Consider the following 12,684-nt stretch of genomic DNA (forward strand, 5'->3'; position numbering starts at 1 on the left):
ACGTGTGTAAAGCTGCCTCCCCTCCTGATGAACAGAACACTGACCTCTTATAGGAGGAGCCAGATGAGCAAGAAAATCACCCATTCAAAAATAGGGCTTTTATTTTTATGTAAAAAAGCGTAAATAAAAATGGACTCTCTTTTTTCTGCTCAGGTTGACGGCCACCAGCTGCTGGCCCCACTGCCTGCGTGTATCTCTAGCATTGGAGGCGACAAAAAGTTAAGACAAAAGCAATGCACGAGGCTAAGACAAACGTTACAGAATCTCTGCAGGGATGAAGCTCAGAACAAAGCAGCCTGGATCCTTCCCTCCCTGTTAGAAGGGGCTGAAATCCTGGCTCAGCACCACCCCTGTGACAGAGGAGAGACCTCCCACTCCCAGCAAGCCACCCCAGATAAGGAAATTAGGGCAAGTCTTTCTGAAATCACTCAAGCCCCACACCCAGTGCCCCATGCAGAGCTGCCTCTGGCCAAGGTTTTCCTCACAAGGACTTTGGTCCCAACAGCTCTTTAGAAAAGCATATGGTCAGCCACCTTCTGGTCACTTTGCTTCTGCCCCCCAGCAGCACCCCTGCTCCTAGCCTTCAGAGCATATTGGATACCAAAACCAGGGAAGGCAACTGAAAGCACCACAATCCCATTCCAGTAACTGGGTAAAGAAAAGCAAAGAGCCATCAAGAAGCACACACTAACAAGGTCACTGGGGCACTGGGGCTGGGGAATCAGCTGACACAAGCAGGTCCCCACACTATAAAGCAAAAACCAGGAATTTAATGTTCTAATCCTTTTATGATAAAGTTAAAAAATGTACTGAAAAATATCTGGGTGGACTATTTGATCTCATCTAGCTGAGAGTCAAGTCAAGCACATGGCCAGGTTAAAACGAACCAGAGCCCTTCAAATAACCAATGTGACTGTCCCCACCCAAACCCATTCAGATGGGCCATGACAAAGCCAGTCCTCCAGACACCAACATGTTCTGTGACTGTCAGGTAACAGCTCCAACCTTGGAAGAAAAGGAAGAAAGAGGCAGGACAGGAGGGGGGAGAAACATTATTCCTCCCTCTCAAGGTGAAAACAGACACCAAGTAAGAGCCAGGAGCTACAGCTTCCCTGAAGATACCACTTCTATTGGCATCACGGTGTTCAGCTTCAGAGAGCAATCCAGCGCAGCGGCAGTGAGGCACCCTGCTCCTCTGACAACCCTTAAAACAGGATGAGGAGGGGTACCCGAGCAGGGAGGATCCTGGGCAAACACACCTGCTCACTCGTATACACAGTAGAAAAGGAACTTGGAACTTGCTGGCTCCTCTGTGACACAGCCAGTCCTCTCTTTCTCACGGCCTCAGACTCCTCCATCCCCACCACGAGGTCGAGGTCGCCTGCTTTGGACAGATCCAGTTGCTTACTCTGAGCTCTGTTCTACCTCCTTTTGTTTCTTCTTCTTCTTCTTCTTGGTACTGGTCTCAGTGGCCTGTGAAGAGGTCGGAGAGGTCAGGAAGGGAACAAAAAGGAATCCCCTGCTGCTCGGGAGGAAGAGCCCCACTCCAGCCACAGCGCAGGTTCCCCAGGGCTGGGATCCTCCCTCACCACCACACAAGCACTCAAGCACACTGACTGAATGCCAGCACCATCCTCCCACCCCGGAGCACAGCGGTGGCCTGGCAGGGACCTGCACCCACCAACCGTCCCAGGGCACAGCTGCCTGCTCACCCCATCCCTGTCCCACTGCAGATCCAGCCCCGCAAGCCTCACCTGCCTGATCTTCCAACACCCCCAGCCAGTTCAGTTTACAAATGGACATACACAGACACCTTTCTCTGCAGGGGGGAGCTTGGCACTTTGGGGACATGCCCAGCAGGATGCTGACACGTTTATCCTGGAGGCATTAGGGAGAGGCAGCACCCAGTTACATACCAGTTCTATTTGCTCTCCCCCACTCTCAGCTGCCTCCTTGGCCTTCTTCTCTTTCTTCTTCTTTTTCTTTTCCTTTTTGCTGAGTTCCTCTGGCGGTGGGGTGGCAGGGGATGGTGGGGTCATAGCCTCCTCACTTTCACTCTCCGACTCTCGCTTCCTCTGTTAGGGGAACACGTTGTCAGACACCATCTTCCAAAGGAGCTCAAGTGATGAGAAAACTGTCTGCAAGCCCATTGTAACTATTTTGCCTGAATTCAATCAAACATTGCAGTTAACAATGCTCTGAGCAGGAGGGTGAGCTACAGACTGCCAGTGGTCCCCTCCAGCATACACTGTCTAAGGTTTGCTTCTGCCAGAACTGCACCACGTATTTCTCAGTGTTTCCTGCACCCTCAAATGCTCCAGAGTTTGAAACACTGCTGCACCTTTCCAAGTGCATGCACAAGCCCTGAATTAGGGAACTTCAGATGTAACTCTTGGACATTTCTGCAACTGTCTGTAGTCTCCAGAAAGCTTTTCTGGCACGACAAACCTCCGTTGTGGCTCCATAAAACATATTTCCTTGGATGCTGCAGCTTGTAGTCTGCAAGTCAGAGCTCCTCATTCTCATACTGTGCTACAGGGCTCACCCCCAAAGTTACAACATCCCACAGACAAACACCTGGGGGTAAGGCCCTGAACAGGTCACCCCAGCTCATGGGCCACGCGACCACAACATGCATCAGGGCACCAGGCTCCCAGAATATGAAACACCTTCCCCATAAAACCACCAGCCAGAGCAGCACATGACACAGGACTTGATACCAACTGCCTAAAGGAACAGGCATGTACTCGCTCTTCATCAGGGCCCAAACAACCTCACAGCCAGAGAACACTAACGATACTCACTTTGGGAGCCCTCTCCAGCTCTGGAACAGCTCGTGGAACGGCGGCTGCCTCTTTCTTGGAAGCATCCCTGAAAGAGAAGATCCCCAGGCTGAGCAGGACAGCTGCTGCCTCGCGCTGCTCTGACCAAGTGCAAAGCCCCGTTCTCCTCGCAAGGGCTCCGTAACCCGCGCCAGGTGCCGGCCGGGGAGGCTCGTGTGGGGAAGACCTGCAGCCTGCACCAGGGCCAGCTGGACTGGGCAACAGCAAGGCCTCCCCCGTTTAATTTAGCAGACTGACTCCCTCTAAAACCACAACAGGCTAGAAAGGGATAACTGTCTGCTCAGGTCCTTTCCCTCCAGCACTGCCCATGAGCAACACATTCCCTCAGACTGCAAGAAACGTCACCACACCCCACAGGTCCAGACAGCCTTGGGCCAGGCCTAACACGCTCCAAGCACAAACGGCAGCACTCAGCCCAGTCCTTGCTGCACAGGGCTCCCCTCTGCCCACCATGCAGGTGCCACACCCCCTGTACTCACCTGTAATCCACATACTCCTTCTTCCAGGAATCCGGTGTGCTCTCATTGGGCTTTCCATGCTTGTCCAGCAGACCCTTCTGGATCATCATCTTCTTTTGACTGGCCTGAGAGCAACATGCAACAAGTCAGACTGCAGCTCCAGGGAGGAGAAATCCTCCCCAGAGCTTCAGCCACTCTAAGAGGAGGGTAATCCAGGAACAAGTCAAGCCAACAACTACACCATTACTGATTTAACACTTCTCCAAGGACCTTCTAACAAATCACACAAAATATCCCCTGCACAAGCAGCCTACAAATCTCAGACAAGAGGCACCTTCATCAGTAAATAAGGGCTAATTTGTGGGGGGAAGGAACAGCAGCACAATGACTCTCTACATCATGAAGCTCAAGATTTTTGACCTTAACGACCTGCCACATTTCAGCTGAACCACTCCAGCTGCAAATGCAAGGCTTTGCTAGACTCCCAAGATGCCTGAACTGGCCCGCATTACCTCACATCTGCTGCAAGATAGATGTGCATGCATCCCCACAGCTTCCTACAGTTCACCTGAGCCAGGAACGGAATAAGCCACAGCAACCTGACACAAGAGTTTAAACTCCGAGCTGCATCACTCGCCACAGTGAAACACCCGCCTGCCTGCAGTTAAGCTAGCACTGCTGACCTGCTGATTTCCATGACTATCACCTGCTTGAGATGGGAGAGGAACCCAACAATGGGTGTTCCCACTGCTCCTGTCCTTCAGGCACAATTTAGTGTCTCACAAGACAGTTTGCATTTTGGCACTGTTGCAGTTTCACCAGAAGGAAAAGCAGCTCCTTGCCCAGCCCCTCCAGAGCCATCAGGATGGGGTGATAGATGAAGGTCATCTTTGCACAGAGTGCTAATGCCATCCACTTCTCATCATTTGGCTCTTTACCAGACAAGGGCTGGTGCTGTACAGACCCGAGGAGCCCACGCCTGAGCAGCCCCCGCAGCTGGGCCTCAGGTAGAGCTGCCCAAGCTTCACTGGGACTGAAAGCTTCATTCCCACTGGCACTGGGAAGCACCATCGCGACTCCACAAGAGCACAGCAGAAGGCTCTGGAGAAGACACGGGCGCAGCTCTGCCTGAGGGGCCCAGAGTCCCACATCCCGACAGCTGGGTGACCACTGCTGCCCGGGGACTGACTGCACCCCCACACCACTCACCTTGGGACCGAGACCCCATTTGCGGGGATACGTGTCTCTCTCCATGATCACCCTCTTGATCTTTGCCACAATGCCATGGTCACAGGTAGAAATGACTGCTGTGGTCATCAAGGCAATGGCTGCAGAAGCAAGCAGAGTTCATTAACTCTTTAACAGCAGAATTGTGACAGCAATGCAGGAACCTGCTGCGTTCAGCTTCTTCCTCACAGAATCATGGAAACCATCTAGTATGGAAAAGACCTTGAAGATCATCTAGTCCAACCATTAACCTCACACTGACCATTCTCAACTCCACCAGATCCCTCAGCACTATGTCAACCCATTTCTCTGTCATCACAGAGAGCCAATACCCCCTACCAGTGCCACTTCACCCCAAAACCTCGCTGGAGGCAAGTTCCGGACTAACGCTTCCGAGAGCTGCCCTGCTCAAAGGCAGCCAGTGGTTCAGCCATGGATTAACCACACTATAAGCACAGGCCTCTCCAGCTTGCACCAGAAGACTGGTTCTGGATCAGTGAACACAGTAAGACCAACCATTTCCTAGAGCAGCAGCACCACCACCACTGGATGGGAAAGAGCTGTGAGCAGCTGCTGGAGCACTTCCAGGTAGCTCAAGCAACCATGCCACCACAGCAAGGAGCAGTGCTGCTCCTTTGTCAGCTCCCAAAACCTTGCAGAGCCAAACTAGAGGAGTCTAATCCTACCAATACATTGTGATTTGCCTGCCAAGTCCCTGAGAAGACCAGAGCACAGGCAGTATGAACAGGGCGGAACAGCTTGGCTGTGTTACACCTCCAGGGCCCCTCAGTCCCATGGGTCTGGGCAGAGCATGAGGTCACGCAGCACTGAGCGCCAGGACAGACCATCTGCACAGTATGTCAGCACCTGCAACCTACACAGCTTCTCTGAACACCCTGGTTAGAACAAAGCACCCTTCTGAGTCACTTCACAGAAGCTGGTAGTTGCTCAAGTCCCTTTACACTGATCTGTTCAGGAAGTGTGATGTGCCAGGTGGCAGTATGTGATCAGACATCATCCCTCATCTCAGTGGGGACAGAGCCCCCCAAAGAGGGGCTCCAACCCTGCCGGCACCACTTCCCCCCTGCAGGCAGCCAGCCACACACCACAGCAGCCCCCAGTAGGACACTGGGAGACTGGAGGGTCTCTGGAGGCTGCACAACACCCAGACCCTAGAACAGGAATCGGGGTGCTGCAGGAGGACGGCACCACTGCACTCAGAGAATGGATAAACTGCGTCATCACCTCACACACAGAGCGCACCTGAGCATCACGCAGCGGAAGCCAGGCCAAGGAATTCTTCGCACCTTGCCAATGACTGATGCAACTGCTGTTTCTTAACATCCTGCCCAACACCAGCTGCCTCGGCCCATACTAACCCACAGTCCCATCAGGAAGCGCTGTTTACACCTTCTGCACATGGGGACTCATTTGTTGTGCACTCACTGGAGCACAGCCTGTTATTTCTACAGTTAGCTGGGCACAAGAACAAGAAGTTTCATACCTAGGCAGATAGCTTCTCCTTTCGTGGTGATGACAACAATCTCCTGATTAAGCTCAATACCATCTTCATACCTCAGAACACCAGGCAGCATGATCTTGGCTCCATAGCAAATGGCATTAACCTGAAAACGTAGGGAACAGGAGGGCTTAGAGCTATTAAGAGAATAAAAACAAGGTAAGAAGTGCCTCTAGTATTCTAGCTTCCCGCTACCGTTACTGTCCCAGCAATACCATCCTGATGTATTTATTTCTTATTGTCCACTATATAAAACTTGTGGGCTTTGGGAAAAGCAAGTAAAGCACGTATCACAGCAACCATCTGTGAGGCAGAGCTCTTACAACCACCAGCATCCTCCTGAAGTGAGGAGAGCAGCTTTTCTGACACTCAATTCTTGGTTCCTGCATCTTGCTGCTCATCAGCAGGCTCACCAGGCTGGAGCGATGGGCTGAGCCCAACTGTATGAGCTTCACTAAGGCCAAATGCCGGGTGCTGCACTTGGGCCACAACAACCCCCAGCAGCGCTACAGGCTTGGGGAGGAGTGGCTGGAGAGCTGCCAGTCAGAGAGGGACCTGGGGGGGTGATTGACAGCCAGCTGAACATGAGCCAGCAGTGTGCCCAGGTGGCCAAGAAGGCCAATGGCATCCTGGCTTGTACCAGCACTAGCGTGGCCAGCAGGGACAGGGAAGGGATCTTGCCCCTGGACTCGGCACTGGTGAGGCCGCCCCTCGATGAGTGGGTTCAGTTTTGGGCCCCTCACTCCAAAAAGGCCCTTGAATGACTCCAGCGTGTCCAGAGAAGGGCAACGGAGCTGGTGCAGGGTCTGGAGCACAGGTCTGATGGGGAGCGGCTGAGGGAACTGGGGGGGTTTAGTCTGGAGAAGAGGAGGCTGAGGGGAGACCTCATCGCCCTCTACAACTCCCTGAAAGGAGGGTGCAGAGACGGGGGATGAGTCTCTTGAGCCAAGGAACCAGCACCAGGACAAGAGGGAATGGCCTCAAGCTGCGCCAGGGCAGGGTCAGACTGGCTCTTAGGAAGGATTTCTTTCCAGAAGCCTTGGAATGGGCTGCCCAGGGCAGGGGGGGGAGTCCCCATCCCTGGAGGGGTTGAAGAGTCGGGTTGACCCAGCGCTGAGGGATCTGGTGGAGTTGGGAACAGTCAGGGTGAGGTTCATGGCTGGACTGGAGGAGCTTCAAGGGCTTTTCCAACTGAGATGATTCTGTGATCAGGCAGTGCCCATACTAGGTCCTACACAGCTCACAGCCAGGACAGTGCTGGATACCATGTGGATCCTGACCCCCCCATTTATTATATCATCTGTACAAGTTAGGAGGACATTTTGCAGTCTCTGGCTGACAACTGGCACTATCTCAGGAACTCACCGCGCTGTCCTTCATGACTAGCCTCTTGTGTGAAGTCAGCAGTTTCTCCAAGGGCAGGATAACTCTTCGCAGGTAGCTGTCATCCTTGTTGTTGTCATACTGCCACTGTGCATCCAGGACATCGTGCATAGTCACCATGTTGTCCTGCAAAGACACAACCCCTCTAAACTCTCCTACCAGCCACCAACTCAAAACACACACAAGAAAACAGCTAAAGTCCAACAGTAAATAGTACACTGAAAGGGAGTGAAAAACAGATGTCCATCTCAGAAGCATCAAGAAAGCAACCTGAGAGGCAAGAACACTTTCCATCAACAGCTTGGGGACAGTCTGACTTGTGCTACCACAGACTTCAACCTTCCCAATATCACACAGCACTTCCATCTAGTGTGTAAGGTCTGTCCACATGCAACTTTGAAATACGACCAAATACCTGGGACTTCTAAACAAAGATTAGTGAGTAGAAGTCTAAATTAACCAGTTCTTCAATCTGTGACATGGAATAAATTCTTGAAGCAGCTGTAAGGACCCAACACCTGGAATTTAGAAATGACTGCCAGCAATTACAGCTGTGCTAAGAGCACAGATGGGTGCGGAAGCACCTGCACTCTGATACTCCTGCTCTGCAAGGAAAGAAATTAATTCTGGAGTGTGGGCCGGCAGCAGGATCCAGCTATGACCAGACTGAAAAGACTGTTCAAGATCACACAAGACTGCATCTCCCAGGCTCTTTTTGATGAAGCACGTTCCCTGCGTTGCACCCTAACACCAAGCGGTTCCAGATCACTAAGCATACAGCTCCCATGCCTGAACTCGTGGCACGTGCATGGTTTGTAGGCTGAGAAACACAGGTGGCCTAAAACAAGCTTTCAGTCACCACGGTGCACTTCCCAGTCACTCACTGTCCCAAAGCTTAATTACCAGAACAGGGGCAACACCCTGAACTGAACTCAACGCTTTGGTTACAGCCCATCTATGGCAAGAGCTCCCGTGTTCTAGGGCTATTCACAAAACTCCTCCCAGCCGCCAGGCACCTGTACCTTCTCCTAACACTGTAAAACTAATGCAGTTCCAAGGAACTCTTGCAATTCTGACAATTTCAAATTTGCTGGGGAGTTAGAGCTACCACTCTACCTTCTCTCCCAGGATGCCTGAGCGCACTCTGCGGAGCTCTTGCATCTGGCCCCCCACACCGAGCAGCAAACCGAGGTGAACACAGAGTGTTCGGATATATGTGCCTGCTTCACAGCTCACCCAGAAGATACCTGAAATGCAAGACAGGACAGAAGAGTAAATACATATCTAGAAATGAACCACACCTAGAAGCTCCCTCCGAGAGAAGCTGTACGTCCAACCCTTCGCAGAGCCATCAGCCTGGGGTGATAGATGAAGGTCATCTTTGCACTGAGTGCTAATGCCATCTAATGAACATCACTTGGCTCTTCAATGAAGGATGCAGCAGTACAAAAAAAAATATACGGGATTTGCTTCTCAGCACACCGAAGTAATGTATGAAGCAGTTACTGCTTGATGGTGATGAGGATTTAGGTCTTAAGACATCTGCCAAGAATAGGAAGCAGCCCATTTCACAGGCAATTTTATCAGCTGTCAGCTTAATTGCAAGAAGGCGGGAATGCCCAGTTTTACCTAATCGTCTCTCAGGATCATACTCCACCAGCTTGCTCTCATAGATGGTTCTGACTCTCAGTTGTCGTTTGACAGCAGCAATGAGTGGTGGTCGCTGAAACAGCGCGCCTGTCAGAGTTTCTATTGCCTGAGGGTAGAAGCAGAAGAAGTAACAGCTCACATCTGTGCCCTAATGTAGGAGCACCCTGGGGTCTCCAGCAACTAGGACCACTTCCATGAGTAAGACACCACAAGGTTCATCATCATTTGGTGATATCATATTTAATAAAGCTGATCTGAACCACTGACGCGGTCAAAATGGTACTCCAGCTGCCAGGGAGCACAGCTGGGATTTTTCATGAGGTGGCAGTATGTGATCAGACATCATCCCTCATCTCAGTGGGGACAGAGCCCCCCAAACAGGGGCTCCAACCCTGCCGGCACCACTTCCCCCCTGCAGGCAGCCAGCCACACACCACAGCAGCCCCCAGTAGGACACTGGGAGACTGGAGGGTCTCTGGAGGCTGCACAACACCCAGACCCTAGAACAGGAATCGGGGTGCTGCAGGAGGACGGCACCACTGCACTCAGAGAATGGATAAACTGCGTCATCACCTCACACACAGAGCGCACCTGAACTCCACTCCTACCCTCTCATCTCCCCCTGACACTGCACTCGGCGTGTGAAGTGCCAGCACGGCTAAGAGCATGCAGAGACTTACCCTGGCAAGCTGAGCCTCACTTTCAATTGCACTGTGCAGCCGAACAATTCCCACATACTCTTTGCCTGAAAGAACGACAAGAGCAGTCAGGAGTGGCCACTTGCATTTAATGTTGACCTCAAGGTCCACACTGCTTCACAGCCACAGAACCCTGAAACTTTCACAACCCCCTCTCCTAGGAAGTGTGCACAGTTTAGTATGGAGTTGATTATTCTTCCAACAAAACAAATCCAAGTTACATTTATTTCTTCATCAAGTTTCATTTCACTGGACTGGTAGCGGCTGAGACCATAAGTTCAGTTAGGACACGAGACCAGTCTACCAGAAGTGTTTTCACTGACTTAAAATACCACAAGCCCTAGAGAAGCAATCAAAGAAAACTTGTGACAGCACGGATGCACCCTCACCAGCCTGGAGTGAGAAGGATAAGCAACCCTTAAGCTCAAGACACTGAAGACCAAGGGTAGTCCTTTCAAAGACTGGAAATCTCCATTTTGTCTCCAAAAGAACTCCACACCTCCCCAGTCACTTAGACTGCAAATGGTCCCAGACAACAAACATACCTGCGCTCTGCTGAGATTTGACCAGTCGTGTTGCCCTCTCAATGCACACAATGAGGCACCCAGTCACCTTGGGATCCAGAGTGCCACTGTGTCCAGTCTTCTCCACTCGAAGGATGCGTCGGATCCACGCAACCACCTCGTGGGAGGATGGATTGGAAGGTTTGTCGAGGTTAATAAAGCCAGACCTACAGCACAAGATGACAGCGAGTAGGAGCTAAGCATCAGGGCAAAAGCAGAAAAACTTTGACAATATTTGTCATGGTTGCAAAGAAGTGTGTTTCTATACAGGCAAATAAGCGCTAAGCGCCACAGCTGCTCTCAGTGAGCACACATGGAGCTATGGCACACAGCAGGTGATATATTCCATGGTCAAAGAATTCTTTTCTCCTTGGACTTCTCATCGCTACTCTGCACTTAAATCAAACCAAATGCTACAAACTCCAAGCAGTCTCAAAGCCTAGCAGGCCAAACGACTTTCCCTAAGACCCCAGAGAATTCCTCAAGTGTTTGTATGTCTGTCCACAGATCAGCCACAACCCCAGGACAAAGCAAACTTTACAGCAAGCGACCAGGGTCCTACTTTGACATTTACTGGTTAGTAGCAAGGCACCAAGTCAAGTAGAAAGGTACAAAGGGAACAGAACAGACAAATATTTTGAAGATATTAACTGTGAAATTAAAATAAATCACTCTGGCCCTTATTGCACTCACCTAACATAGTCAGAAATCTCTCTCTTCAGGGGATTAGCACCGGAAGAAAGAGGTGTGTAGTGTGCTGTCATCACATTTAACTTGTCAAAGTTCTACAAAATCCAAGCAAAAGTTACAAGTATTCTTGAGCTCACCTTGGTTTCAGCATTGCTTTGCCCCAATACATCTCCCCAGTTACACAACATCTGATTTGCACATTTAAGTGAAAGAGCCTCTTCTAAAATGAAAATGACCAAACAATGAAACCACAACGCTTTACAGAAAGAGAGAGAAACATTAAGTCCTGCACTGAACGAGATGGGAAAGCGGCAGAATCCCAACCTTTACAATGCAGGATAAATCCAGTGTGCCCCAGAAACTCAGCACAAGCAACTGCACAGACCACAGAGGCCACTGTCAGACCGAAATAAATAGCTGAGGAAATCTGGTGGGGTCTTCACACGAGGCAGTAACCTTAGCTGGCACGCAAACCACACTGCTGGACAGACTTTGTAACAGGATTTCTACACACAGAGGGTTTGTCTCCGCTTTGAGTGTCCCCCACGCTGTTCCTCAGCAGTGGGGTTACAGGGGGAAGGAGCTGTGCACCCCCACGGGCCTGCCCCGAGGGAGGAGGAGAAGGAGGGGAGGAGGAGGAGGAGGAGGAGGAGGAGGAGGAGGAGAGGGGGAGGAGGAGGAGGAGCGGGGCTGGGCGCGAGGCGGGCTGTAACCCTGTACCTTCAGCAGCAAGGGCCACTGGGACGTGTCCAGCTGGGCGATCCGGGACTCGGGCTTGATGAAAAATTCCTCCGTGTGCTGAATGTCCTGAGGGCGGATGAAGTTCCCCCAGATCAGAAGAGGGAAGTCCGGCGGCCCCGCCGCCCGCCACGCGGCCACGCTCCCTCCGGTGGCGGCGGGGACAAAGCCCGTGTGGGCACCGCTACTCCCGGCACTGCCCACGGGCCCCACCGACCTTCCCGCGGCGCCGCTACGGGCCGGGCTGCGGAAGGCCCCGGGCACCCCGAGCACGGCCTCGGGCAGCCCCCCCCGCCGCCGGCCCCGCACTCACCGCTACGTCCTCATCGGGGAGCGCCCGCTTCTCCTTCTTCCGCCGCTTCTTCACGCTGGAACCTGCGGGAGCGACAGGCTGAGCGTCCGCACCGAGCCCCTACCGAGCCCCTAGCGACCGCACCGAGCCCCTAGCGACCGCACCGAGCCCCTACCGAGACCCTAGCGACCGCACCGAGCCCCTAGCGAGCCCCTAGTGACCGCACCGAGCCCCTAGCGACCGCACCGAGCCCCTAGCGACCGCACCGAGCCCCTAGCGACCGCACCGCTCCGGGAGCGGGGCAGGCCCGACAGGGACCCGCAGCCCCAAACGCCCCCGGGCCGGGCCCGCCGCCGAGCCTCCCCCCACGCGGCGCCGGGGCAGCGCCAAGCTCCGGGCGGACGCCTCCCCGCCGGGACTCCCCAAGCCCCGTCCCGCCTCGGGGAAGCGCCCCGCCGGCGGCCCCCGCAGCTGCGCACCGTCCCCGTCCGCCATGGCCGCGCCGCGTGGTTCTGCCGCCGCGCAGGGACCGGAAGGGCCGCCCCGTCCCGACAGGCCCCGCGCCAGCACCGCCGGCCCCGCCCCCTCCGGTCCCGCCCCCCGCCGCCGCCGGGCGGCCCGTG

At 53.2% G+C, this 12,684-nt stretch overlaps 1 protein-coding gene and 5 non-coding genes across 6 annotated transcripts; all 6 read right to left on the reverse strand.

Annotated features, from left to right (window-relative positions):
• Positions 1 to 83: 83 nt before the first annotated feature.
• DKC1 (dyskerin pseudouridine synthase 1) lies at positions 84 to 12,600 on the reverse strand. The gene is made up of 15 exons (XM_074835071.1): positions 12,541 to 12,600; positions 12,083 to 12,144; positions 11,752 to 11,838; positions 11,035 to 11,126; positions 10,324 to 10,508; positions 9,761 to 9,825; positions 9,060 to 9,186; positions 8,547 to 8,677; positions 7,413 to 7,556; positions 6,033 to 6,153; positions 4,511 to 4,629; positions 3,323 to 3,426; positions 2,805 to 2,871; positions 1,917 to 2,075; positions 84 to 1,473 (listed from the first exon to the last, which is right to left on the reverse strand). Exons 1-15 carry the CDS (start codon positions 12,554 to 12,556, stop codon positions 1,405 to 1,407), a joined length of 1,548 nt encoding a protein of 515 aa, XP_074691172.1. The 5' UTR covers positions 12,557 to 12,600; the 3' UTR covers positions 84 to 1,404.
• LOC141928025 (small nucleolar RNA SNORD83) lies at positions 4,157 to 4,232 on the reverse strand. Its single transcript, XR_012624648.1, has one exon. It is a non-coding gene; the product is annotated as a small nucleolar RNA SNORD83 (small nucleolar RNA).
• Positions 5,532 to 5,778, reverse strand: LOC141928022 (small nucleolar RNA SNORD17). The gene has a single exon (XR_012624645.1). It is a non-coding gene; the product is annotated as a small nucleolar RNA SNORD17 (small nucleolar RNA).
• Positions 8,242 to 8,376, reverse strand: LOC141928028 (small nucleolar RNA SNORA36 family). Its single transcript, XR_012624651.1, has one exon. It is a non-coding gene; the product is annotated as a small nucleolar RNA SNORA36 family (small nucleolar RNA).
• LOC141928021 (small nucleolar RNA SNORD83) lies at positions 8,777 to 8,852 on the reverse strand. Its single transcript, XR_012624644.1, has one exon. It is a non-coding gene; the product is annotated as a small nucleolar RNA SNORD83 (small nucleolar RNA).
• Positions 9,412 to 9,658, reverse strand: LOC141928023 (small nucleolar RNA SNORD17). The gene has a single exon (XR_012624646.1). It is a non-coding gene; the product is annotated as a small nucleolar RNA SNORD17 (small nucleolar RNA).
• Positions 12,601 to 12,684: the final 84 nt, after the last annotated feature.

This window comes from Strix aluco, chromosome 10, assembly GCF_031877795.1.
Source record: "Strix aluco isolate bStrAlu1 chromosome 10, bStrAlu1.hap1, whole genome shotgun sequence".
Taxonomy (NCBI): domain Eukaryota; kingdom Metazoa; phylum Chordata; class Aves; order Strigiformes; family Strigidae; genus Strix; species Strix aluco.

What these genes read in the sequence shown, in the direction of transcription:
- DKC1 (XM_074835071.1), bottom strand. An exon ending in AGTGGCCCTTGCTGCTGAAG is followed by an intron (nt 11,127 to 11,751) that starts GTACAGGGTTAC and finishes TGGATTTTGTAG; the next exon opens with AACTTTGACAAGTTAAATGT. An exon ending in AGCTGGAGAGGGCTCCCAAA is followed by an intron (nt 2,076 to 2,804) that starts GTGAGTATCGTT and finishes TTCCCCTAACAG; the next exon opens with AGGAAGCGAGAGTCGGAGAG.